The sequence below is a fragment of the Emys orbicularis genome, chromosome 13 (assembly GCF_028017835.1).
Source record: "Emys orbicularis isolate rEmyOrb1 chromosome 13, rEmyOrb1.hap1, whole genome shotgun sequence".
NCBI classification, from domain to species: Eukaryota; Metazoa; Chordata; order Testudines; family Emydidae; genus Emys; species Emys orbicularis.
The window spans coordinates 44,555,151-44,579,333 of NC_088695.1; the positions used below are offsets into that span (position 1 = coordinate 44,555,151).

Here is a 24,183-nt window from a genome sequence, read left to right on the forward strand (position 1 = left end):
ATGCTAGACTGTCATTCCATCAGCATAGGTAGTGTCCTGTTAGAGCCCAATCACATGTGAGCTCTCTAGTTTGGCCTTTACCAGTGCCGTGGATCCAGATTTACTAAGGGCACCGAGGCCATAAACTCCTTCTTTCTTTAAAGAGTAGTTGTTGGCAATGCTGTTTCTGAGCCATTCATGTGACTCTGCCCTGTGTCACAAGAGCCTTTTTAAAATCCCACAGCCATCATCAGTCTTGAAGCTCATCTATCTAGGGATCTGAATGCAGAACTCCCATCATCTAGCCCTAAAATAAGATTCCACTCACTTGCACCATGGTGCTACAACAGGTTGAGAGAGTTCTGGTATCCTATATCAGAGGGGTAGCAGTGTTAGTCTGGATCTGTAAAAAGCAACAGAGAGTCCTGTGGCACTTTAAGACTAACAGATGTATTGGAGCATAAGCTTTCGTGGGTGAATACCCACTTCGTCAGACACATGCGTCTGACGAAGTGGGTATTCACCCACGAAAGCTTATGCTCCAATACATCTGTTAGTCTTAAAGGTGCCACTGGACTCTCTGTTGCTTTTTACTGGTATCCTATAGTGGCTTCATAAGACATGTAAAGGCTTCCTGGATACAATTAAATGACTCCAAACAACTCAAATACAGCTGCTGGGATTGAATTGAGCTAGCTTGCAGAAGTTTACCAAACTGGTAGTACTTTTAAAAGAGGATGCTTTCTCATGCTCCAGAATTTAAGCTTTCATTTATAAAAAGTCTGTAGCCCCTGTGTTTGCAAAGAAAATCTTTGCATTTTGAAGCAAGTACAAACTGGTGGAAGGACATCTGTCTGAGACTGCACACAGCCTAAAGCAGTACTTCTGCAATGTGTTGGCTCTGTAGCTTAATGACAATAAAAATATTTGTTTTAACTATTGCACTACTGTTCAAAATATGCAAGAAAGAAGAGAGATGATCATATTATTTTGAGAAACTATAGTCTACTGTGGGTAATGTCTCATTTTATTGTCTCAAGTGGGAGCATGCCACTATTTTTCTTCCATCCCTGCCCCCTCAGGGCATCCCTATGGAGGTTTTAAACAACCAGAAAAGAGAAGTACCTGGCCAGGATTAGATCCCTACAGAAATGGTACGGAAAGCCCTTATATAAATCGATGGTATGCCCACATCTTGAATACTGCGTACAGATGTGGTGGTCTCATCTCAAAAAAGACATACTGGCACTAGAAAAGGTTCAGAGAAGGGCAACTAAAATGATCAGGGGTCCCCATCTGAGGAGAGATTAAAGAGGCTAGGACTTTTCAGCTTGGAAAAGAGGAGACTAAGGGGGGATATGATAGAGGTATATAAAATTATGAGTGATGTGAAGAAAGTAGATAAGGAAAAGTTATTTACTTATTCCCATAATACAAGAACTAGGGGTCACCAAATGAAATTAATAGGCAGCAGGTTTAAAACAAATAAAAGGAAGTTCTTCTTCACGCAGCGCACAGTCAACTTGTAGAACTCCTTACCTGAGGAGGTTGTGAAGGCTAGGACTATAACAGCGTTTAAAAGAGAACTGGATAAATTCATGGAGGTTAAGTCCATTAATGGCTATTAGCCACGATGGGTAAGGAATGGTGTCCCTAGTCTCTGTTTGTCAGAGGGTGGAGATGGATGGCAGGAGAGAGATCACTTGATCATTACCTGTTAGGTTCACTCCCTCTGGGGCACCTGGCATTGGCCACTGTCGGTAGACAGGATACTGGGCTAGATGGACCTTTGGTCTGACCCAGTATGGCCATTCTTATGTTCTAAAGCTGCATAACATAAACCTGTGTTCTTTGGATGTCATTGCCTAGTAGGCCATCCACCCAGTCTGTGGCACAGTTCCAGGCAACTGTTCTAACTGAGGTTGGTCAAAAGTTAGGCCGGTCCTTATGGTTCTTGATGCAGAACAAGGCCAGGTTTTAGCATTGCTCAGGCTGGAACAGGGAGCATAGTTGGCTACTCTTCCAGTCTTATGACAGGTCTTATGATTTGGGGGTGTATTTATTTAAAGCCCCAGCTGCTGGCAGCGAGAGATTGCACATGGAGCTCAGCTTGCTTTCTTTTTCAAGTAACTTTCTAACCCTCGTGGCAGCCGAGAAAAGCTCGAGAACACGGAGCAAGTGTGATTTCCAGGCTCAGAGCCCGGAAGGCAAAGAAGCAGCACCTGCAATTCATTAAAAATCATGAGATTGTTATGGAAAAATTCAGTTGTTTGCAGTGTTGTCGCTGGGTTGGCCCCAGGATACTAGAGAGAGATGTTTCAGAGTAGCAGCCGTGTTAGTCTGTATCCGCAAAAAGAACAGGGGTACTTGTGGCGCCTTAGAGACTAACAAATTTATTAGAGCATAAGCTTTCGTGGGCTACAGAGAGAGATGGTGGGTAGGGTGACCAGATAGAAAGTGTGAAAAATCGGGACAGGAGGTGGGGGGTAATAGGCACAAGCCCCAAATATCGGGCCTGTCCCTATAAAATCGGGACATCTGGTCACCCTAATGGTGGGGGAGGCAATATCTTTGACTGCACCGATTTCTGCTGGGGAGAGAGGCAAGCTTTGGCACCACAGAGCTGTTTCAGGGTCCGAGGGGGATGCTTGGGAGGAGTGTGGGGGGGTGGTCGTCTGAGGGGGAGTGTTATGGGGTGTGGATGCTGGGAGGGGTGAGGGGGTGTTATGGGGAGGGGGCGTGGCACTACGCGGCTCAGGGGTGTGTGTGGGGGGCCCCTATGGGAATGCGGGGAGGGGCACGTTGGGGGCAGCTCCGGCCCCTCACCCCCAGCAGCCGCTATAACCGCCCATGATGTTTGAGTCACTCTGACGCGTTAGGGGGCTGGCTGCAGGCCCGACGCCGGCCGAATGGGCGGGCTGGGCGCGCCGCGCCGCGCCGCGCCTAGGATTCGGGGCGGGGGCGGGCTCTGGTCTGGAGCCGCCCCTCCCGACTCCCGCGCCGCTGGGAGAGCGGGCAGGGCCCCGCCTCCGGGCGCTGGGGCAGGAGGGTAAGGCCGCGCCCAGGCCCGGCAGCTTGGCGGGGCGGTATGGGGCCGCACGGGGGGGGTCCCCGGGCGGAATGCTGGGATAGGTGGGGGGCGCTGAGAGGGTGCTGTGGGGGGAGCAGGGGTGCTGAGAGTGTGTTGTGGGGGTGCCGAGAGGATTGTGTGGGGTGCCGTGAGGCCAGGGGATGTTGGCAGGGGGTGCTGTGGAGGTCAGGGAATGCTGGGAGGGGAGCGAGGGGGATGCTGGGAGGGTTGTGGGGGTAGGGGGTGCTGAGAGGGTTGTGGGGGGCAGGGGGTGCTGAGAGGGTTGTGGGGGGCAGGGGGTGCTGTGGAGGTTAGGGAATGCTGGGAGGGGAGCAAGGGGGATGCTGGGAGGGTTGTGAGGGGTACGGGGTTCTGGGAGGGTTCTGTGGGTTGCTGGAAGGGTTGTGGGGGGCAGGGGGTGCTGAGAGTATTGTGTGGGGTGCTGTGAGGCCAGGGGATGCTGGGGGGGGGGAAGGAGGTGCTGGGGTGGCAGGGGATGCTGGGAGGGTTGTGGGGGGCAGGGGGTGCTGAGAGGATTGTGTGGGGTGCCGTGAGGCCAGGGGATGCTGGGAGGGGGGCAGGGGATGTTGGGAGGGTGGGGGGGAGAAGGAGGTGCTGGGGTGGCAGGGGATGCTGGGAGGGTTGTGGGGGGGGCAGGGGGTGCTGAGAGGATTGTGTGGGGTGCCGTGAGGCCAGGGGATGCTGGGAGGGGGGCAGGGGATGTTGGGAGGGTGGGGGGGAGAAGGAGGTGCTGGGGTGGCAGGGGATGCTGGGAGGGTTGTGGGGGGGCAGGGGGTGCTGGGAGGGTTGTGGGGGAGGCAGGGGGATGTTGGGAGGGTGGGGGGGGCAGGGGGTGCTGTGGAGGTCAAGGAATGCTGGGAGGGGAGCGACGGGGATGCTGGGAGTGTTGTGGGCGGTGGGATGCTGGGAGAGGTGTGGGAGACATGCTGTGGGGGCAAGGGGCAATGCTGGGAGGGGTGTATGATTGGGAGATGCTGGGAGGGTGTGTGGGCCACTATGAGGGGCGAGAGGTTGCCAACCTTGGTTGGACATATTCCTGGAGATTTCATCAGATGACCTAATCTTTAATTCCTGGAGACTCCAGGACAATCCCAGAGGGTTGGCAACCCTAACTAGGGGGATGCTGGGACTGATGTGTGGGACATGTAATGTGGGTTGTACACAATGTGTGGCTGTGGTGGAATGTAATGGGGTCTGTGTGGGGAAGTAATTGGGGTTGCTGTGGGGTGTGTGGTTATGGGATTAGGGTATGTATTTGGAGGTGTGAGGTGGATTCTGTACTAACCCCATGCACCCTGGGATAGGATGTGTAGGCATGAGGGATGAATTTCAGTGTCCCCCTTTGAGGTCTGAACAACACAAACAAAAAAATAGTCCCTCTTCTCAGCATCTGATACTTTTGTTTTTCTCATTTAAAAACCAGCAATGAGTAAAATCAAAAGTATGTTAAAATAAAATACACTCTTTGTGCACAATGGACTGGAACTAATTGTATCAACATTGTTCCTTCAAAAATCTCCTCAATCCTGCCTAATACTTTTTGTAACACATTGTTAGGAGAATGAAAATATCATCTATAAAATCTCCTTTCTCATAAATTTACATATATGTTCATATTATGTTCTACTCTTAATTATTGAGTCTACTTTATATTTCCTAATGCACCCTGCAGTGCAGGCACAATTGTTATCAAAGCCATCTTAATACTTAGCAATCTAGCATTCAGACCCAGAGTCCGCTAATCACAGATGAAGATACAGGGAGAAGCAAGAGATGAGATAGCAAGATACTATTCTAAGTGGTGGATGATTAACAGAAGTCTTCTTATGGGGGAGAAAATTGGCATCAATTTGTATTATACTGATAAGTGCTTCACCCACTGCATAATGATGAATTGTTTGTGGGGTTTTTTTGTTTTTTGTCACATGCCTTTTGTTCAGTCAGTTACTGCTAGCATTGCCTAAGCTTACAGAAGAAACAGCTTCCTGGTCTTGATTCTCCTACATCAGCATAAACCTATTGAAGTCAGCTGAGGGAGTTGCACTGTTTTTGTTTTTGTTTTTTGTTTTTTACACTGGAGCAAGTGAGATCAGAATCAGTTCTAAAGATCTTGTTGGAGTGGGAGCCACTAGTCCAGTGGTTCTCAAACTTTTGTACTGGTGACCCCTTTCACATAACAAGCCTCTGAGTGCAACCCCCCATATAAATTAAAAACACTTTTTAAATATATTTAACACCATTATAAATGCTGGAGGCAAAGCGGGGTTTGGGGTGGAGGCTGACAGCTCGCGACCCCCCAGGTAATAACCTCATGACCCCCTGAGGGGTCCCGACCCTCAGTTTGAAAACCCCTGCACTAGAATGATATAGTAGCAAAAGGGATTTTTTAAAGCAGAGAATGAAGTGAGGGAATGACATAATACATAGAACTAGACTGGGAATTGTGAGTTTGCAGCAAAACTTTCCCATGCTGGTCACTTCCCCCTCCCCTCCAAAAAGCAGAAGCTGCTTGTGTGTTTGGGGGCTGGGTATGGAAATTGTAGGGAAAAGAGGAAGCTAAACGGCCTGTGCCTCAGCAATCCTGGCTGGTTAGCTAGCAACAGGCTGTGGAAAACAGCTTGTTAGCTTACCAACACCTCAGAAAAGGAATGAGAGGCTGGGGGTCATCAGGTGGTGGTAGAGGAAGGAAGCTGTTTAGAATACATGCTAGGTATGAAACCAGGATTTTATAAATGCTTTTGGTCTTTTCTCTCTTTCAGATGAAGGTAATTAAACATTCTGAGCAGATCCTGAAGACAGCATTGATCTCCAAGAACACACAGCTTGTGAAGCTGTATGAGAATCTTGAGTCTAGGGAGAAGTGTTTGCTGAATGAAGCGTTTCAGCCAGACAGTGTTCTCTTCAGACCCATCACTCTTCATTCGGAGTCAGACTGGATCTCCTCACACCCTGAGCCCACCCAGGACTTTGAACAGTTTTATAACGATCCTTACAGAAGCAGACCGACATCTCAGAAAAGTGCCATTTATGTACAGCCCATTGGTAATGTCTAACTGTGATCGCTGAACCAAGCCATCTGTGTCTTTAATATGCCTGTCCCATTAAATATGAACTAATTAGGTTATATGTTCCAATTTTCAAATAAAAAGACTTTATAGTAGATCTCAGACAAAGTGGTCTAGTGGTTAGAGCAGGGGACTTGGGCGTCAGGAGTCCTGGGTTTTATTCCTGATTCAGACATTCAGCTATGGTGTTATGGAAAATTCACTGAAGTCCTGATCCTGCAGGCGCTTATGGATGTGTTTAACTTTACTCATCCGAGTAGTCCTATTAGAGTCAATGGAACTGAGTCATGTGAGTAGAGGTAAACTCGTCCATAAATACTTGTAGGATTAGGCCTTTTTGTGCCTCGGTTTACCCATGTTCAAAATGGTGAATATTTAATTAAGCATTACTGGAGTGTTGTGAAGCATAATCAGTGTTTACAATGTGCTTTGATTTCTTTGGATGAAAGGTGCTATAGAAATGCAAATTACTGTTTTTAATATTTTTTTTTCTGTAGTGTCTTGCATAGAGATATGTCATTGAGGCTTACAGTAAATAATATAGATGGATTTAAGTCGTACTTCCTGGTAGCTTTCACAGTTTTTGATTAACTTGTGTATAAAATTGTGTTTTAAGAAAAACAGGAACAGTCATAATCTTGGGAAAAGAAACCCATTGAAGGTAAAAACAAACCAACAAACAAATACAATATGCTAAACCTCAGTCCTTCAGTTTCCCTACTCCATCCATATTTGATCAGTGTTTATGGGAGTTGCCATTACTCTTAAAGCTGAAATTTTAATTACGGTTATGAGTAATCGATTCACTATTGCAGTCTACAGCACTGACGTCAGTTTCTGTGTTGCCTCTTGTGGGTAGCATTGTATTGTTTGGTTGTTTTTAATATCCAGTATCTCAGCACTTGACAGTGATAAACAATGCCCTTATTTAAAAAACAAACAAACCTCCCGCTTCATTACTGTACAATAATTATCCCAAACATGGCTGTGTCATTGTTATGAGATGTAGTACCTTGGAGTATTGCAGTAGAATAACTTGATCACTTTGTTTTTAGGCTAAGGGAATAGAAGTTAATAAAATAAAGAGAGGCTTTCTTGGAATTGCATGGAAATGGTGAAAGGTTACAATTGTGTTTGTGCCGTGTTCTATAATATTGCTCGTATTTTCTTTTGATAACTTGGGGTAAATGTGATGTTCATTAACAAACATGAAATAAGAGGGAATATTAAAGTTCTCATTCTTTTGGGGGATTTTAAAAAAATATGAGTTGATTGAATGAACTGCCATAGCAGGTTTATAACCTGATGTTATTTTGGACTGCTTATATAGGTTCTTTTGGGGACACCAAAGTTAGTACGGAGGATTATATGAAATGGTTGAAGGATTACTGTGAAGCCTTTTACTATGGCCTATCTGTAAAAATCCTGGAGCCGGTTCCTGTTTCACACACAAATTGTGCTTTTCGAGTGAATGAGTACACATGCAATCTACAGATTCATGCAGGTATGTAGGGAGGAGGAGAACAGCATCAAATTCAGAACCACCTCATTGCTAAAAGATTGGGATAATAAAGAAATGAAAACTGTGTTTCATGACACTCTAAGTCGGGGTGTTGTGATGATAAATACATTAAAGATTGTGAGGTGTTCAGATACAACAGTATGGGGGGGTTATATCAGTGCCGTAGGCAGACAGAGAGAAGGATGGATAACTTCAGATTCTTTGTCAGCAGCGCACCAGAATCTCCAGTCATGATGTGACCTACAGTGTAGTGGAGAAGTGTGGCTTAGTTGTTTGAGCATAAGTCTAGGACTCAGTAATGCAAGATCCTAATCCCAGCTCTGGTTTCAGACCTGATTCTGCAACCTTTATTCATGTGAGTAGTTCCGTTGCCATCAGTGGCGTTATTCATTCAAGTAAGAGCATCCGCATCAGGCTTCAAAAAAGCAGCTGAGTCATTCTGTTATAGCAATATAACACATGCCTGGTAGTGCATTCAGGCTTGATCACTAAGTTCCCTAAACTAACCAAATGGTCAGCTAGCCAAGTAGTTTTCTCTTGAATGTTAGTTATTTAAAACTAAAGCAAATGTATTGTATGAATCTAAAGATCAAATAGATGTCCAGCTAGTTTAAACTGAGATACATTTTCTTTGGATACTGCCATGAAATCACTTGATGATTACCTATTCATAGAGGTTTTTAAGGCCCGGCTTGACAAAGCCCTGGCTGGGATGATTTAGTTGGGAATTGGTCCTGCTTTGAGCAGGGGGTTGGACTAGATGACCTCCTGAGGTCCCTTCCAACCCTGATATTCTATGATTCCCTCTGAAGCACCTGGCATTGGCCACTGTCGGAAGACGAGATACTGGGCTAGATGGACTTTTGGTCTGACCAGTATGGCCTTTCTTCTGTTTCTAATGTTATCTTTTTTGACCCTTAGAATGTCAGTCATGGTGGTGATTTTTGTGATGTGACTACTAGAAACTTTCCTGAGACCACCAAGTGTTCCTCTGACTTTTAGGACATTTAACCTGCAATAGATTCAAGCATCTACCTTTATTAAGCATCCTGACCACTCTTCTAAAACAATAATTCACTGCATTGAATAGAAAAATATTATCTACCCTAAGGGCTTGTCTAGGCTTATTGCTTTGCCAAAGCTCACTATGAAACTTTCAGTGCCCTTTAGCAGGGTCCACGTGGCAACTTAATGCACAGCAAGCTAGTGTACTGTAGCTTTCTGTGCACTAATATAGTGTGTTGACAAGCCCCGATTCATCCTGATACCAATCCTGCAAGCAGAACTCCCATTGGAAATTCTGTGTATGGAGGGTTTTTATAGGATCTGACCGCATGTTAGCAGCATTAATGGCTCCAGTTTGATAATGTGGCTGGACCCCTACATCGCATAATCCAGTACTCCAGTATCCCTTTCAGGAGTCTGATTTGTCTTGTGTACTCCTAAGTTACACCTCACTTAAAAACTACTTGCTTACAAAATCAGACATAAAAATACAAAAGTGGCACAGCACACTATTGTTGAAAAATTGCTTACTTTCTCATTTTTACCCTATAATTATAAAATAAATCAATTGGAATATAAATATTGTACTTACAGTTCAGTGTATAGTATATAGAGCAGTACAAACAAGTCATTGTCAGTATGAAATTTTAGTTTGTAGTGACTTCGCTACTGCTTTTTATGTAGCCTATTGTAAAACTAGGCAAATATCTAGATGGGTTGATGTACCCCCAGCAACACCTCTGAATACCCACCTGGTTGAGAACCACTGGCATAATCCTATGACTGCTTTCACAGGTTTCCTCTGTGGTGACTCGTGCTTCTTTTGAAGGGAGTTTTTTTCTGATTATACAGGGGACCTCTTGAAATACCTAAAGAAGAAAAAGCCAGAAGATGCTTTCTGTATTGTTGGGATAACAATGATAGATCTTTATCCAACGGAGTCCTGGAATTTTGTCTTTGGCCAAGCCTCTTTGACAGAAGGTATTATGTCCGGAGTATATCAGTGGAGAAAACTAAAATGACTCCAAAATGCTAGGAATCAATTTACTGTTAAAATGTGTATAAAATACGATAAATATGGGAAATGTGAATTAAATTGATATATAATTTATGGGTATATAATTTTAAAAATAGTGTGTGAAATTGTTCGAACTCATACAGTTCAAAGTCACTACATTCGAAAGACAGTCAAAAAGTAAGAAACAGTTTTGATTGATCTACTGTTAAAAGAAAAATCCCTAAAACTTTGTTCATAACTTTAAATATGTTTCCCTTTCTATACCGAATCTTGTTGGATTAGTTCACAGCCCTAAAGGGGATTTTTTGGTTGACACAGTTGGGTTGGTGTCGGTTTCTGTTTGTTTGTTTAGAGAGTTACAGAAGTGCCAAAGAAATTGAGTTCACATTTTCAAGATGTCATTTTTCATACTCTGGTAAGTCAACAGTGCCTTTTACTTTTTAAAACAAAATCTTATGCAAATAAAGAAGGCTTTGCTGCCCAAAGAACTTAAACCCAGCTCAGAACATATCAACGTCTGTCCAAATCATCTATTTTTCTACTGCCACAAGCAGAGGGTGGGCTGAAAAAGAACAGCCAAAATTAGTGAGTTGCTGCTACAAAGACTCTGAGGACCTTCTGCAACACCAAAACCCCTTGGCAAAGGGTCCCCTGTTCTTTGCAGACAACTCTCACCTCAGACAAACCCAGTACACCAAACATTGTACAGGATATTTATCCATAAAGAGAAACGTAAGCTATCTACAGAAGACTCATAACTTGTCAAGATTCATAATCATTGTGAGATGTATATATGGGATGGATATATATGAAATGAGAGAGCGAATGCTTTATGACTTGCAGTAAAAATTAGTCACTGGGGTTAATGCCTGTTCCAGGATGGGGGAGTTGTCACCCCTTGCTGTTTAGCCGAGGATGCAATGCAAGGCTCAGTTTAGCTTTGTGCAATAGTAAGACTTTGAATGGGAAACCATCAGAGCCAACTGCAAACAATCGAAACCACTTGAAGGTAAAAAAAGGGACTTTACAACAAGACAGGGGTTTGCCCTGTCTCTGAATAGGAACAAAAGGTTGGTTTCAGTATAACAGGAGGAAAGACCCTCTGGATCCATTCACTAAGGAAACCCCTTGTGGAACGAGGGTGTTTTCATGCATGTTTGCCTCATGTTTCTTGGTAAACCAAACAGCTCTGCAATAGCTCAGTGGTTTGAGCATTGTCCTGCTAAACCCCGGGTTGGGAGTTCAATCCTTGAGGGAGCCATTTAGAGATCTGGGGCAAAAATCTGTCTGGGGATTGGTCCTGCTTTGAGCAAAGGGTTGGACTAGATGACCTCCTGAGGTCCCTTCCAACCCTGATATTCTATGGTAACAGACTGACCTTTGTGGGGAAAACCTACTTTATTTGGTAGGAAAGGTATTTATTAATAAATATAGACCCAAGTTCACATTTTGTGATTCTGTTTTGCACTGTAACCATATGTTTCCACTGCTCTCTTGTTTCTAGTTAAATCTTTATTCTTTCTTACAATAAAACAATACTAGCTTTATTTCAGTGCTCACAAGGACTGTGTGGTTTACAGGAGCGGTGGTTTAAGATAAAACTGGAATACACTACTCCTTTGGGAGCAGAGAATCTGGGATTTCTGTGAGTTGCCAGTGTCATAGGGGAATGATCCAAAGGAACTTGGGGACTGGGGAGCACCTATTGTTCACCTGCAAGGGGAAGTTAGGGCTGGCATAGTCCAGAGGAGAGGGCTTGAGTGGCTGAAAGGCTGATGGTGTTAGGGAGATGATGCCCAGCCAGGCAGTGGCAGGACTTCCTCATGCTGGAGGTAGGGGATAACAAGGTGACTCTCAGTCTTGAGTACACTAAGAACCGTCACACCCTCTATCTAACAGGCTAAGATATGGGCGATGTCTTTCACTAGGTATACTGGAAATAAGAAATATTTTGACAGGTTAGTCATGTAGCAGATGTAATTTTATGTACATTTTTATGTTGTGTACAATTTTAAATGAAAATAACTTTTAAAAAAATCTTGCAGTCTTATGATCTAGTCTTCCTTGTACTCCTAAATCTCCCGGTCACACAAAATCAGAATTTGGCATTCCCTAGGAGTACTAATTGAGCCTCTAGCTTGTGATAGACTTTCGCTGTTGCAAAAAAACCAAATGATTGTTAATGTGATTTTTTTTTTTTAATGCATAAAGTCATCATAACATTTAGACTGTTTGGTTTTGAGTCTGGTGTCACTTTACTGTAAAATAGGAGTCAGTACATCAAGGGCAATGGAGTGACTCCTGCATTAGTGAAAGGAAACTCAGGCCCTCTCTGTCCTGATTGCATGTTTGCAGCATGAGTTCACTTCATGGACCACAACAGCCTTTAGTCTATGATACCCAAAATCTACACCTCAAAATATTGTTCTTTGGCTTTTTCACCATAAAATAGAGTGCCTGTGGTATTCAAAGCAAAAATATAAAACATTTTCTCATCTTAGCTATTCCAAAAACATGTATGCTTGCAAAAATCTGATCAGGCCAGTGACAGAGTAAAATGGTTTGCTTAGCGGCAGGGCTTAGTGGGCATGTATATTTAACTGCAAGACTTAGTTGGCATAAAAAGCAGTCTTGCCATGGGTCATATTCTGTACTCAGTTATAATTGGACAGCTGCATTGATTTCATTGAGGATTGCTGGACATAAGTGCAAGTAGATTTTGGTCTGACATCTCTCCAAAACACAGTGTAAGTAGCTCTGTCTATTTCTCCAGAGTCTGATCGCTAGCAATCAAATCCAGTTTGCATAGGTGCTTCTGATTTGACTCATTCTTCAATTCCCAGCTTATGGGCCTGATACAACAAGCACTCTGTTTGCCAAACTCCCGTAGAAATCAGTGGAATTGCCCTTACTTACACATGTGGTGAATTTGGAATTTTTTATATGTTGATTCTTTCTTTTATAATTGAGATTCTAACTTATTTAACAAAATACTGTTTGAAAAGAATCAATTGACTTACCATGTTCACCTGAGAAAAGGTTCACAGTTAAGATTTTGGCCCCGTTATGTATATTTGTAATTTAAACAGTATTTTTCCATTTCAGTGTTCTTTTTTTATTTTTATTTCCCCTATATTGGCCAGGTGACTCCAGAAATGAGGAATCTAAATTATCTATGTATCACCTGTGACAAAACCTGGCACAGGCTCCAAGTCAGCAAGGCATGTGACTAAGTTTATGAGTAGCCCTGTGGACTCGAATTAGACTTCTCACACATTTAAAGTTAGCCCCATACTTAAGTACCTTCCTGAACTAGGCAATACAGCTTAGGGCCAGATTCTGGGAGGTTTTGAATGTGCTCATTTGCCACTGACATCAATCTCAGGATTGGCCCTAATATGGCTATGAGCAAAAACTTGAGAAAACCAAATGTTCGTCAAAATACAAAACAACTCCAAACCAAAACTAAAACAAAATGAGCAAATGGAATAAGACAAAAATAAAACAGGACCAAAACAATGAACCAAATCCTAAATTAAATGCAGGGACCATGCACATAGGCCCAGTACACAAGCTCATCCACTGATATCCAGAGCTGCCTTAAAAGGATGTCAGGTATCAGAGGGGTAGCCGTGTTAGTCTGGATCTGTAAAAAGCAACTAGGACTCTCTGTTGCTTTTTAAAAGGATGTGTTTCCGAGTGCTACTAGACCCCTAACTTCAGAACTACCTGCCTGCCACAAAATGTGCCTTCAGAGAGCATTTTTATTAGGTGGAGATGACCTCTGAACCCAAAATGAGACAAGTATCAAAAACTAGATTTCTTTAGTTGAAATAGAAACATAAACTTCCAGAGTTGCCTGGAACAGCCCCATCTACCCTTTTAGGTAACTTTTAAAATACTTTTTTAATGATATTTTATAATAGTGCAGTTTTAACACTGAAAAATTAAGCCATCAGTTGGAATCTCTGCATTAAAGTTGAAAGCTCAGCCTTAACTCTAGCCCCTCCTCCTGTGCCTTATAAAGTATGGTCCAATCCTGGGAGATGTTGGGAGACTCTGCAGCCAATGGGAGATGGAGGTGCTCAGGGTCAAGATTGTACATTGTTTGAGGCAAGGCCTATGTCTTCTGATTGATACAACAAGGCTCCTACCATGTTTTGGAGGCTGTAAAAGACTAATACAATCTATAATACGTCCTGGAAGAGGTCTTCTTTGTTTTTTTTTTTTAATGTAAAAATGTCTGCACTGATTTTAATAAAAACTTTATACACACATAGCCGCAAAATACCTCTGAGCTTCAACAAAGCCTGCCGAATTTCAGCCTAAAATAATAATTATTTTCTTAAATTAATTTAATTGAAAAGGAGTGGTTAGAATGGAAGTTGGAATTCCACCTGCACCATAGTGTGTGCTACGTATGCCAGCTATGTGCTGGCTAATGCTGGAATAGCATTTAACAATAGCAATCTGTATTCACGTAGCTGTGCTTCAGAAAGGGCAGAGATTCTAAAAAGGAAGTTGCACCCATTTCACTCTGCTGCACCCATTCTATTCAGTAGCTAAGCATAGAGGGTGGGATCCATGAAGGGACTTAGGCGTTACAACACAGCACCTAACTTCTGGCACCTAGAAAATCCAAGAATATCCCTGCCATCCACCAAGCCAAGTGAAGTGCCTAGGCTTCCTCTACAACAACTGGGTAATTAAAATGAATAGATTGGGGAGGCAAAAATCTGTCTAAACCTGATGAAAATATAATAATAAAAACAAGTGTTCTCTGTTCTCTCAGCCTTTCATGAGCAATTTAAACAGATTAACATAAAGTAAAGATCAAGCGTGGCGTCTGGCTTTGTAGTTGGTTGTTTTAATAATTGTTTTTTAATTGCCTGGCAGTATGGATCATTGTGTTTGGTTTCTATGACACAGACCACATCTTCAACAGTGGTCCGTGTATTTGGGACAACATTTGTTTGTGTTTGGTGTCCACTCAGATGAATGGTGAATGCGAAGCAAATGCTGTTTGTGCTCAAATTGCAAATTTTTCCATGGGCCGAACAGCGGGTTCAAAGATAAAGATTTGGGGCTTGATTTCCCCATTGCTAAATGTCCCTTTGGCAGTGGTGTAACTCCATTCATCTAATTTCAGTAGAGTTATGCCAACTTTAAAACTGGAGTAATACATTGGTGACTCAAGGCCATGGCTGAGACCCTTCTGAAAATTCAGCTAATGAGCATAAATTCACGTGCCAAAGAAGCCCATATGCAGTTGCTGAAATTAACTAAGAAATAGTGGTAACTCTTCATATTTTCTGTCTGTTTAATGTCAGAGAGATAATGTCCCATTGTGCACCTTTGTTCATAATCCTGCTTTAGGAGAGAAGTCTGTAATCCCTTATTATACAGTAAATCACCTGATACCATTCCAAATTTGCAAACTCTAAATTTAAAATTTGAGTGAAGTTTGAGACCAGTGTAAAATAATCTGCTGGAGTCTTTAACACTTTATTTGAAGTTTGTGGAGAACATTAATGTTGTAAAAACAATATTTTACATGCAGCGCCAGGGGCTTTTTGACTAACTGCATGTGTTCTTTGGATGCACTTTGTTGTTTAGTTTACAGTTTGACATATAAAAGCTGAGATACATGGTGTTTTATGCTGAAACAATATGTGTATTTATTGCTAATATGTAAAGTCTCATAATTAAGGCTAAGTTTTTTGTCACGGATATTTTTAGTAAAAGTCAGCGACAGGTCACGGGCAAAAAAGAAAAATTCACTGAAGCCGTGACCTGTCCCTGACTTTTACTAACTATATCCCTGACAAAATGGGGTTCTGCGGGTCCCCACGCTACCTGAAGTGGGGCAGCTGCACAGGGACTAGGAGCTGCCTGCAGCAGCTGGGAGCTGTGGGGTACCCCTGGACACCCACAGCTCCGGGGGCCCGCAGCGGCCGGGAGCTTGGGGGTTCCCCTACTGCCCACGAGCTTGGGAGTTCCCCGCTGCCCATGGTGGCCAGGAGTTTGGGGGTTCCATCAGCAGCTCTGGGGGCCCCCGCCACCTGTGGCGGCTGAGAGCTCAGGGGTTCCCTCACCATCGGCAGCTCGGGGGGCCCCCACCACCCATGGCGGCTGGGAGATCTGGGGGTTCCTCTGTGGCGGCCAGGAGCTGTGGGGTACCCTGCCGCCTGTGGTGGCTTGGAGCTCCAGGGGCCGCCAGAGGTGGCAGGGGTACCCCGCAGCTCCCTGCCCCCGCGGGCCATGGGGTACCCTGCAGCTCCCAACCACCATAGGCTGGAGTCACAGAGGTCGCTGGAAGTCACGGATTCTGTGACCTCCGTGACTAAATCGTAGCCTTACTCATAATTGCTGTTGTGCAGATTTCCAATTTGATAAAATGCACTGGGAAAATGTTAAAGTACCCATATTCAGAACGTATCTTATGACACCATCTCACACACATTTTGGAGACTCTCTCACAATTTGTAGAATTACCACTTGAGTTCATTTCTGCAGGGCTCCTGCACTATAGAATTTAGCATCACTTCATGGTGGTAGGGAACTTTTACCCTGAAAAAGTTTAGGTGTCCAGTGAGTTTAGGCACTTACAAGGTTTGCTGGGAATTTTGTGGATTGCAGTGGAGCCCAAACTGTGTCTTAGGTGCCCAAGTACTGTCGTGAATCCCACCCCAAGTTCTCAAGCTACATTTAATGTCTGGCAGTCTGCATTTTTTTGTCTGTAAACTTAAACATATTGGTGAAATTACACTTATTCAGCACCTCTGAGGAACACTTGCTGACTTTATTGGGTGGTGTAGATGATTGGTACCTTTCAGGATCTGTCCTGCTTTGTGTCATGGAGAAAACCACACAAGGAAAATCATCAGATCTAAAGCTCCTTAGGGGAACGTCAGAGTATGACACATGCAGAGCTAGAGCGCTCCTTTTGACCCCTAGATATAGTGGGCACCTGCCCTTTTTGCTACTTATTTGTATTGTACTGTGTTTTCTTTATGTGCAAGGGGAGCTTTAACTGTGATTGTAATCTTACTTATTTTTTTTAAGTCAGTCCCTCTCCCTGGGAATGGCTGTGTCCTTCTGGGCCATGTCTCTTAGGGAGGCTGGAAAGTTTTGCTTTCACACTCCCTATTTTAACGTTGCCATCCTCCAGGCCTTTTAACTCAGCCATCCTTCTGACAGGATACGCATGGATGGATACTTTTTGGAGGCCCATCATTGCTTTTACATGGTTAGCTAGGTGGGTCATTATTGGGCAACACAAGGCAATTCCTCCCTCAGTGGCAAAGTTATTTCCCCCTGTATCACTTGTACCCCCCTCAAACCTGAGGAGTGAGAGCCAGGTGTGGAACTCCCATACTGCATTGCAGAGTTAAGGGCCTGAACATTCTTGTGTGTGTACATTATTGTTTCTCTTTCTGCTGCTGCTCTACACAGCACTTCTCTCTTTATTATAAGTCAGCAATGATTCTCAGTAGAAACTTTTGATCATGTGCGGTGTAGGCCTGCTGACTTCTTACATGCAGGACTCCTGTTGATGACATCAGGATTTTATCCTGCAGGAATAGATTTTCAAATGGACTGTTTTTGTTTTTACAGCAACCTGGGGTGGTTAATGCAAAGTAGGCACCAAATGCCCCTGATAATTATACACACGAATGTGGGGAAGGGAGCCTTGTAAACTGTGTTTGACAACCTGAGTCATCCACTCCTTTCTGAGTCACTGTGAATCAGTGGTGCCACAGAAGTCATGTTCCATCTCAGTGAATAATAGTGCGAGGCGCTGGCCTCATGTCTTCCTCATCACATTGCTAATTATAACATCCAAAAGGACATAAATAGCCTAGTAATGTTCAGTGTCCCACTACAGTGTTTTTCACAGGGACCTGTCATACAGGAAATGCTCAGTAGTAAGGTGCCTTGTACTTCAGTTATTCCTGCAATAATTTTGATTTGACAGCTCAGAAAAATCAGCACAGTGGGAATATATTGGACTCACTACAGGTCTGTCGTGTCTTACGCTGGGGTTAGGTTCCGCAGTCAGCGCGTAAAGCGAAAAATCACGTATAGTCAAAATTACATTGAGTGTAATGGCGGGTGGAATCGCCCTCACTACAGGTACAGTATTAAAATTGTTATTTTTCTCTCTTTTTGTTTTGTTTTTGTTTTTGCCGACCACGTAAAGCTGAAATCGCGCATGTTAAATGTGCGTAAGATGCGACAGACCTGTACGTGGAAGATCTGGATTCATTAATTGAAAAGGAAATGTACTGTATCTGTGGCATAGATCCTGCGTAGTGTAATGCATTTCAATAATATCGTCCTATGGTTAAGGTACAAGACAGGCAGCCAGGTGTTTTGGATACTAATCCTGCCTTTGCTCCTGATTTTCTCTGTGGCCTTGGACAAGTTACTTAATCTCTCTGTGCCACAGCGTATCCCTACATGAAATTAATGTCTGTAAAGCATGGTGAGATGAAAAGACGTCATATAAGTGCAAAATATTAAAAGTAATAATCCATGTGCCTTTTTTAAAGACCGTGCGTGTGCAAAATCATGTGCGCTATGGGATCCTAAGTGTGTGTGTTCCCCGTTTTTGAAGATTGTGTCAATATGTGACAATTATTCAGCACCTACATCTGCAACTCTTGCTCATATGAGTAGTTCCACTGAAGTCAATGGGATTACACAAAGGAGGAAATGCTACTCAACATGAGTAAGGTTAATTGGGCTTTTAAACATCAAGGGAATCTGAGTGCAAGAGGTTTTTTTGTTTTGTTTTCTCAGATCTTTGCTCTGAGCTCTGCCAAATCCTTCTTTGACCAGAAGAGGTCGCTAGTAGTACATGTAAAGCACTTTTACTACCTTCTGAGAGGCTGCTCTTTGTACTGCTTTCCAGGGCTATAAACCAGTACACTGCTAAACAGTAGCTAACTTGCTCAGAAATAGATGAGGGTAGATCTACTTGTCCTTCTGTGCTGAGCCATAAGCTGAAGGGTACATTCACTAGAACAGGTGGCGAAGCAAAATGGTACAATGTATATTATTTTATATTTTGATGCTTCCTGTGTTTGAAGACTTCTGTGTATCTAACACAATGTAACTCAAAACATAGAAGTGCTCTTTTGGCATTGACTTAAAATAGCAAAGCTAGGACTTCAGATCATTGTAAGTTTAATCACAGTTGTGTTTGTGAGTAGGGCTCAACTTATAACTGCTGGCAATTACGCTCTTCACGAGTCTTCACAGAGAAACCAACGCGCAGACGTTGGGCCTGTTATAGGCAGTCTGGCTTGCTGGGAATATCAGTGTAGGCAGGGAACTGTACAGCGTGGAAAACCCCTGGTCAGGAGGGGGAGAGAGATGGCTGCCCAAAAGAGGTGCTGGCTGAGGAGCCTAGAATGCACCCTCAAGGGACCGCAGCGCAAGAATACAGGGGCAGTTGCCCTGAACTGTGAAAGTGTCTTCTCTAATAGAATTCCTATTTGATTTCTTCTTAAGGAATGGGGATCTTCAGCTTTGCCAGGTATGACAGTGACTTTTATAGTGCGAGCTACAAAGGCAGACTGAAGAGAGTCAAGAAGCTTCCCTCAGCAGACTATTCAGTTTTTGATGGCTATTATACTCCTGTAATCAGCAGTCTGCTGCTTCTGAGGTCCTGCAAGGTGGGTGCCTGTTGGGCTCTAGAGAGTTATTGAAAGCCTTAAATTTCTATTTGGACATAAAAATAGCTTTTGTTTCTAAGGGTTTAATTCTCTTGCTGGTGTAAATCAGGAGCAACTCCAGTGAAGTCAATGGAGTTACACCAGTGTAAATTACAGCAGAATCGGTCTCTTCATCCTCCAGCCTGGCAGTTGAGATCAAGTGGGATGTTCAAGCTGATATTCCTTACACTTGTGTATATTACTCCTGCACCGAAAAAATAAAAATTCTGCATACAATATTGTAAAATCCTGCAAATTTTATTTGTCAAAATAACACTACATAATCACACCAGTTTCAATTATTTTGGTAATTTATTTACCTGTCATCATTCTGTAGCAGGAGGATCATCCGATTTAGATCAGTTTTGTAGGTGGATTAACAGTCATTAAATAACAAAATGCAACCTCATTCTCCATGCAACAAGACAAAACAACCTTAACATTGCTCATGGTGATGGGAGTGACGTGTTACTAATTGTTAATACTGCAATATCATTCCAATGTTGCGCTGGATTTTACTTAACATAATATTTTAACAAAGAAAAACCAATTGCCTAACTGCACATTAGATAATATTATGGTTTCTTCAGACTAAGTAGGATTTTGAATAGTTCAGCAGTAGATCATTTAAGCCTTGACAAGATACACTGACAGCTTGCATGTGAGAAATGGAGGCACCATTTGGGCATATTAGTGAAAAATATTGATCTTTCAAAACATGCTTGTATATTTGGTGGCTAATTCTGAAAATCACAACATAAATGGATGGGGATGAGGGTGAGGCACAGGTGCTTTTCTATAATGAAACAAAAAATAGATGAATTCATATGGGAACTTAATAAATCATCCTTCCCAAATGTCTATAACAATACAGAGACACAAAAAAATTCCCCCAGGAGTAGAGAGTTAAAGAAACCCCTATGACAATCCTGTTTCTCTGCCCCCTCTCCCACAGAGCCCTGCTGGGAACCGGAGACCTACAACCTCTCCCCCCCCCCCCCCCGAGTCTAGCCATGCCCCCCCCCAGCTAATACACCTGAAACCCCTACCCCCCCCCCGAGCCCAGCCACAGGGTACCCCCAGAGCCCAGACACCTGCACCCCTCTGACCCCAGAGCCCAGCCATGGCCCCTGCAGCGCCAGACACCTGCTCCCCTACCCCTCAGATCCCAGAGATCCCAAGGGAGAAACAGCCTGATGCTTGGTCCCAGGCTTTTGTGGTGTTTTCTGAACGCTGCCATCTCCTTCCCTGAGGGTGTGTTGAGAAGTGCTGCTGTCGGGAAACCTCTAACTCCCTCCCCCTGGTAGTGTCTTCTATGTGTGAACTGGGCTCTGCTGGGTCCTGTGCCCCCTAGTGGCGTCCAGCAGCACTGAAGCCCGTTTCTGTGGGGGAAAGGAAATTCTGTGGGCACAACATTAATTTCTGCAAAAATTTGCATTACACAGTGGTGCACAATTCCCCCAGGAGTATATGGGAGCAGGGTGTTCTCAGTAGAGGGTACTTGGAAAGGGTGGATTAAAGCCAGATCTGTGAATCTGAACCCTGGGTTGAGAAGAGGCCCAAGAAGTGACAAAGTTTGGACCCAAGGATACAGTTCATCTCAAGAGAGTGTTGGTGTTTGCTGTGAGGATTGGGGAGCAGGGGTTAGCACTGGTGGGGCAGAGAACCAGGAGTGGCATGAGCATTTTTGCAAGGGGGCGGGGCTTTGGTTTGCTAAGAGCCCTTTGGTTGGATTGGATCCAAGCTCCATTAATCTGGATCCACTGCCAATCTGCTTCACTTTGGTTGGATGGAGCCTGTTTAGTAACCTCCAGGCCTATGTGTTTAATCACCCTCTTCCTGAAGAGATGGTGTCTGTGGGATACCTGAGGGCTTGAGATTTTTTGTAGCTGCAGGAAGGTCTTTGTTGTTGTTGTTGTTAGTGGTTCCTGTTGTCAGTAGATGGATGTTGTTTGATAGCCTGTGTCCGGGGACCTAGAGGGAACGATAGGTGCATTTTTCTAAATTGGAGAAATCACTTCACCTATTCAATATGTTTTAATTTCCAAATCAAGGAAGACCATGCCTCCCTGTGCTCAATATTGACTGAACTAAATAAAACATAGTAAATCCTTAATTTGAATGTCAGTAAACTCAACCTCTGCGGGTCAGTCGGGGGCTGCGAGTCTTAGCTTGTTATTGTTTGTGAGGCACTTTGAGCTCCCTGGATGTTAGCACTATGCAGAAGTGTGAAGAATTATCCTTATAAACAAACATCAGGTTTTTTTAAATCCCTTGAGCATATTCTGGGGAGCGGGATATCTTGTTTTTATTACAATAGTGTCTAGAGGCCCCAGCTGAAATTAGGGCTTCACTGTGCTAGGTGCTGTATAAACAGATAGGAAGAGACACTCCCTGCCTCAGGGAGCTTAGAGCCCAAATCCACAATACAGAACAAGGATGGAAGAAAGTAAGTATTACTATCCCCATTTTGCAGCTGGGGAACTGAAGCACAGAGCGATTGTGACTCACCCAGTTCACAGAGGAAGTTTGTGGCAGGACTGGGAATTGAACACTCACTTCCTTTCCTTAACTACAAGGCCATCCGCTTCATTTTTCTGTAACTAAAATTGGTACCAGCCCCGTGCCAGGTCTGTTGCCCTGTCTTGGACTGGGTTGGAAGTGGAACCGTTTTATCATCAGCCCATTTTGTAAGGTGCTGTAATGGGTACTGCCAGTGTAGGGAGAGTGGAAGAAACAGGGGAAAACATAGCTTACAATAATTTGCAAAATAAGACCTGTGTTTCAGACCCTGACCCATGAGATTGGGCACATCTTTGGACTCCATCACTGTCAGTGGCTGCAGTGTGTGATGCAGGGTTCCAATCACCTGGAGGAATCAGACCGACGCCCATTGGATCTGTGTCCAATTTGTCTGCGCAAGTTGCAGTCTGCCATTGGCTTTCACATTGTGGAGAGATACCAGGTACAAAGATATTGCTTACTAATGGAAGATTTGCCACTGAGGAACAGACCACTTCCTCCTGCGAGTCTAGAACCCTGCCAATAGTTGATGCTTCAGAGAAAATGAAAATCTTTCTTCGTCATGATGCACCTGACTACTTGTGCAACACTGTATATGGGGGGATTCCTTACAGATCCCTGTGGCTGTTTGCCCAGGCCAAAGAGCATGAAATTTGATTAGCCAGTAATTAGCTTGCATTATCCAATCCCAGTTTTTAACCTTTTGACCACTTGCAGGAGTGAATCCCACAACTGCACACAGAAGGAAGAAACATTTTTCTTGTGTTTGTTTCTGCCACTTTGTTTGAAACATTGCTATGGAAACTGTAGTTTGTGTCTGCTTTTTTCTTGGTGCCTTTTTGGTCCCCTACTGCAGTACTTACAAGACTAAAAAATCAGGAGCACAGACATTCATGGCCTCCGGAGGAAACTGTGGTTTGAGACATGCAAAGAAAGATAATTGTTTATGCAGAATACTGGCCCCGTGGTTTATTGGAAACTAAGTGTTTACTTGTTCTACTAAGTAGTGAGCTAGAGAAGCAGCTACTTACAATGACAATTCTGTGTATTTAAGATTGAAGGCAGAATAGCTGTATACACAGTTGGCCTGTTGAAAAGATCCTAATCAATATAAATTGGTTTGTTGTTACCAATAGAATATAATGGAGAGAGGGAGCAAACCGTTTTGGAGTTGCTCAGTATTTTAATTTGGTCCAGTGTTCATCTGAAACATGAATGGCCATTCAGCTTGTGTATCTTTTCTAGGCGTTACTTGGGTGGATGGATGAAGATGGTAGTGGAATGGATGCTGAACTCAGAAATGAAGCCAAGATGGGCTTGCTGAAACCTGTGGAAGCATTTAAGGAGTGTCGAGAGTGGGTATTAAAATGCCTTGATGTCTTGCAGAAATAAAGCTGTAGGATGTATGTAGTATCAAAGGGGAAACATTCTCCTCTATTTAAAGAGTTACTTTCAGGTTGACTACTTCTAAAACTGTTGTTACTTGATATGGATCATCCACTGCATTGTAAGGATCTGTAAATAAAAATCCATCCCTTTGTCGCTGAACATTTTACCTTTATACCCTCCTTCCCCAGACAGTAACTATTTCTGCCATGACCTTACAATATTTGGTCTCTGCTGCTCTCATATCAGAAATCAAGGTACATTTTAATCTTAATTGCAGTAATATACAGAAGAACATTTAACATCTTGTAAACAGGGCCTAATGTGTAGTTTTTAAAATATATATTCTAAATGTTTGCGGAGGATTGTGGTGTTTATTTTATTTAGTTTTTTTTCTAGCATTGGAAAATTAGGAGCATTGGACAATGAGGAGTCACTGAAGCTGCAAATACGGAGTGGTTGTGCTAGTTGTCCAGGCACTGTCACTAAATCAGGGAGAGGATTCCATCCCCAGTACCTGCACATATTCCCTACGCAAAGGCCCCTAACCTGCAGTTGTCTCCGTGTGGGTGCAGGGTCTGTTTGTGGAGAGTCATTTGCAGGATCAGGACCAAAGTGAGTTTTTACTTGGTCTTCTCCTAGAGAATCGGGAAATGGTGCCTGGGTCCTTTAAATTAGGAACAGAATGAAAAGAACCTAGTTAAAAGAGACAAAGCAGTACAGATTTAATTAATGTGTTGTGTGTGATGGGTTTAATTTCCCGTGGCAGGGTATTGTTTTAATTACGGTTACCAAGACCCAATTATGCTTTCAATTTTCTTTATATAATCCTGTTAGGACACTTCCTTAGTCTGTTGCTGCTAAATTGCTTT

General features: G+C 43.5%; 1 protein-coding gene across 2 annotated transcripts; it reads left to right on the plus strand.

Annotated features, from left to right (window-relative positions):
• Positions 1-2,991: 2,991 nt before the first annotated feature.
• On the plus strand, positions 2,992-23,459 carry AMZ2 (archaelysin family metallopeptidase 2). Of its 2 annotated transcripts, XM_065416062.1 has the most exons (7): positions 2,992-3,028; positions 5,830-6,112; positions 7,466-7,639; positions 9,515-9,643; positions 19,200-19,363; positions 22,191-22,367; positions 23,171-23,459. In XM_065416062.1, the coding sequence occupies exons 2-7, from the start codon at positions 5,830-5,832 to the stop codon at positions 23,315-23,317; spliced, it is 1,074 nt and encodes a 357-aa protein (XP_065272134.1). In that variant the 5' UTR covers positions 2,992-3,028; the 3' UTR covers positions 23,318-23,459. The 2 variants fall into 2 exon arrangements, with proteins under 2 accessions (XP_065272134.1, XP_065272135.1); XM_065416063.1 differs by lacking the exon at positions 2,992-3,028 and having other exon boundaries at positions 5,888-6,116; positions 7,460-7,639.
• Positions 23,460-24,183: the final 724 nt, after the last annotated feature.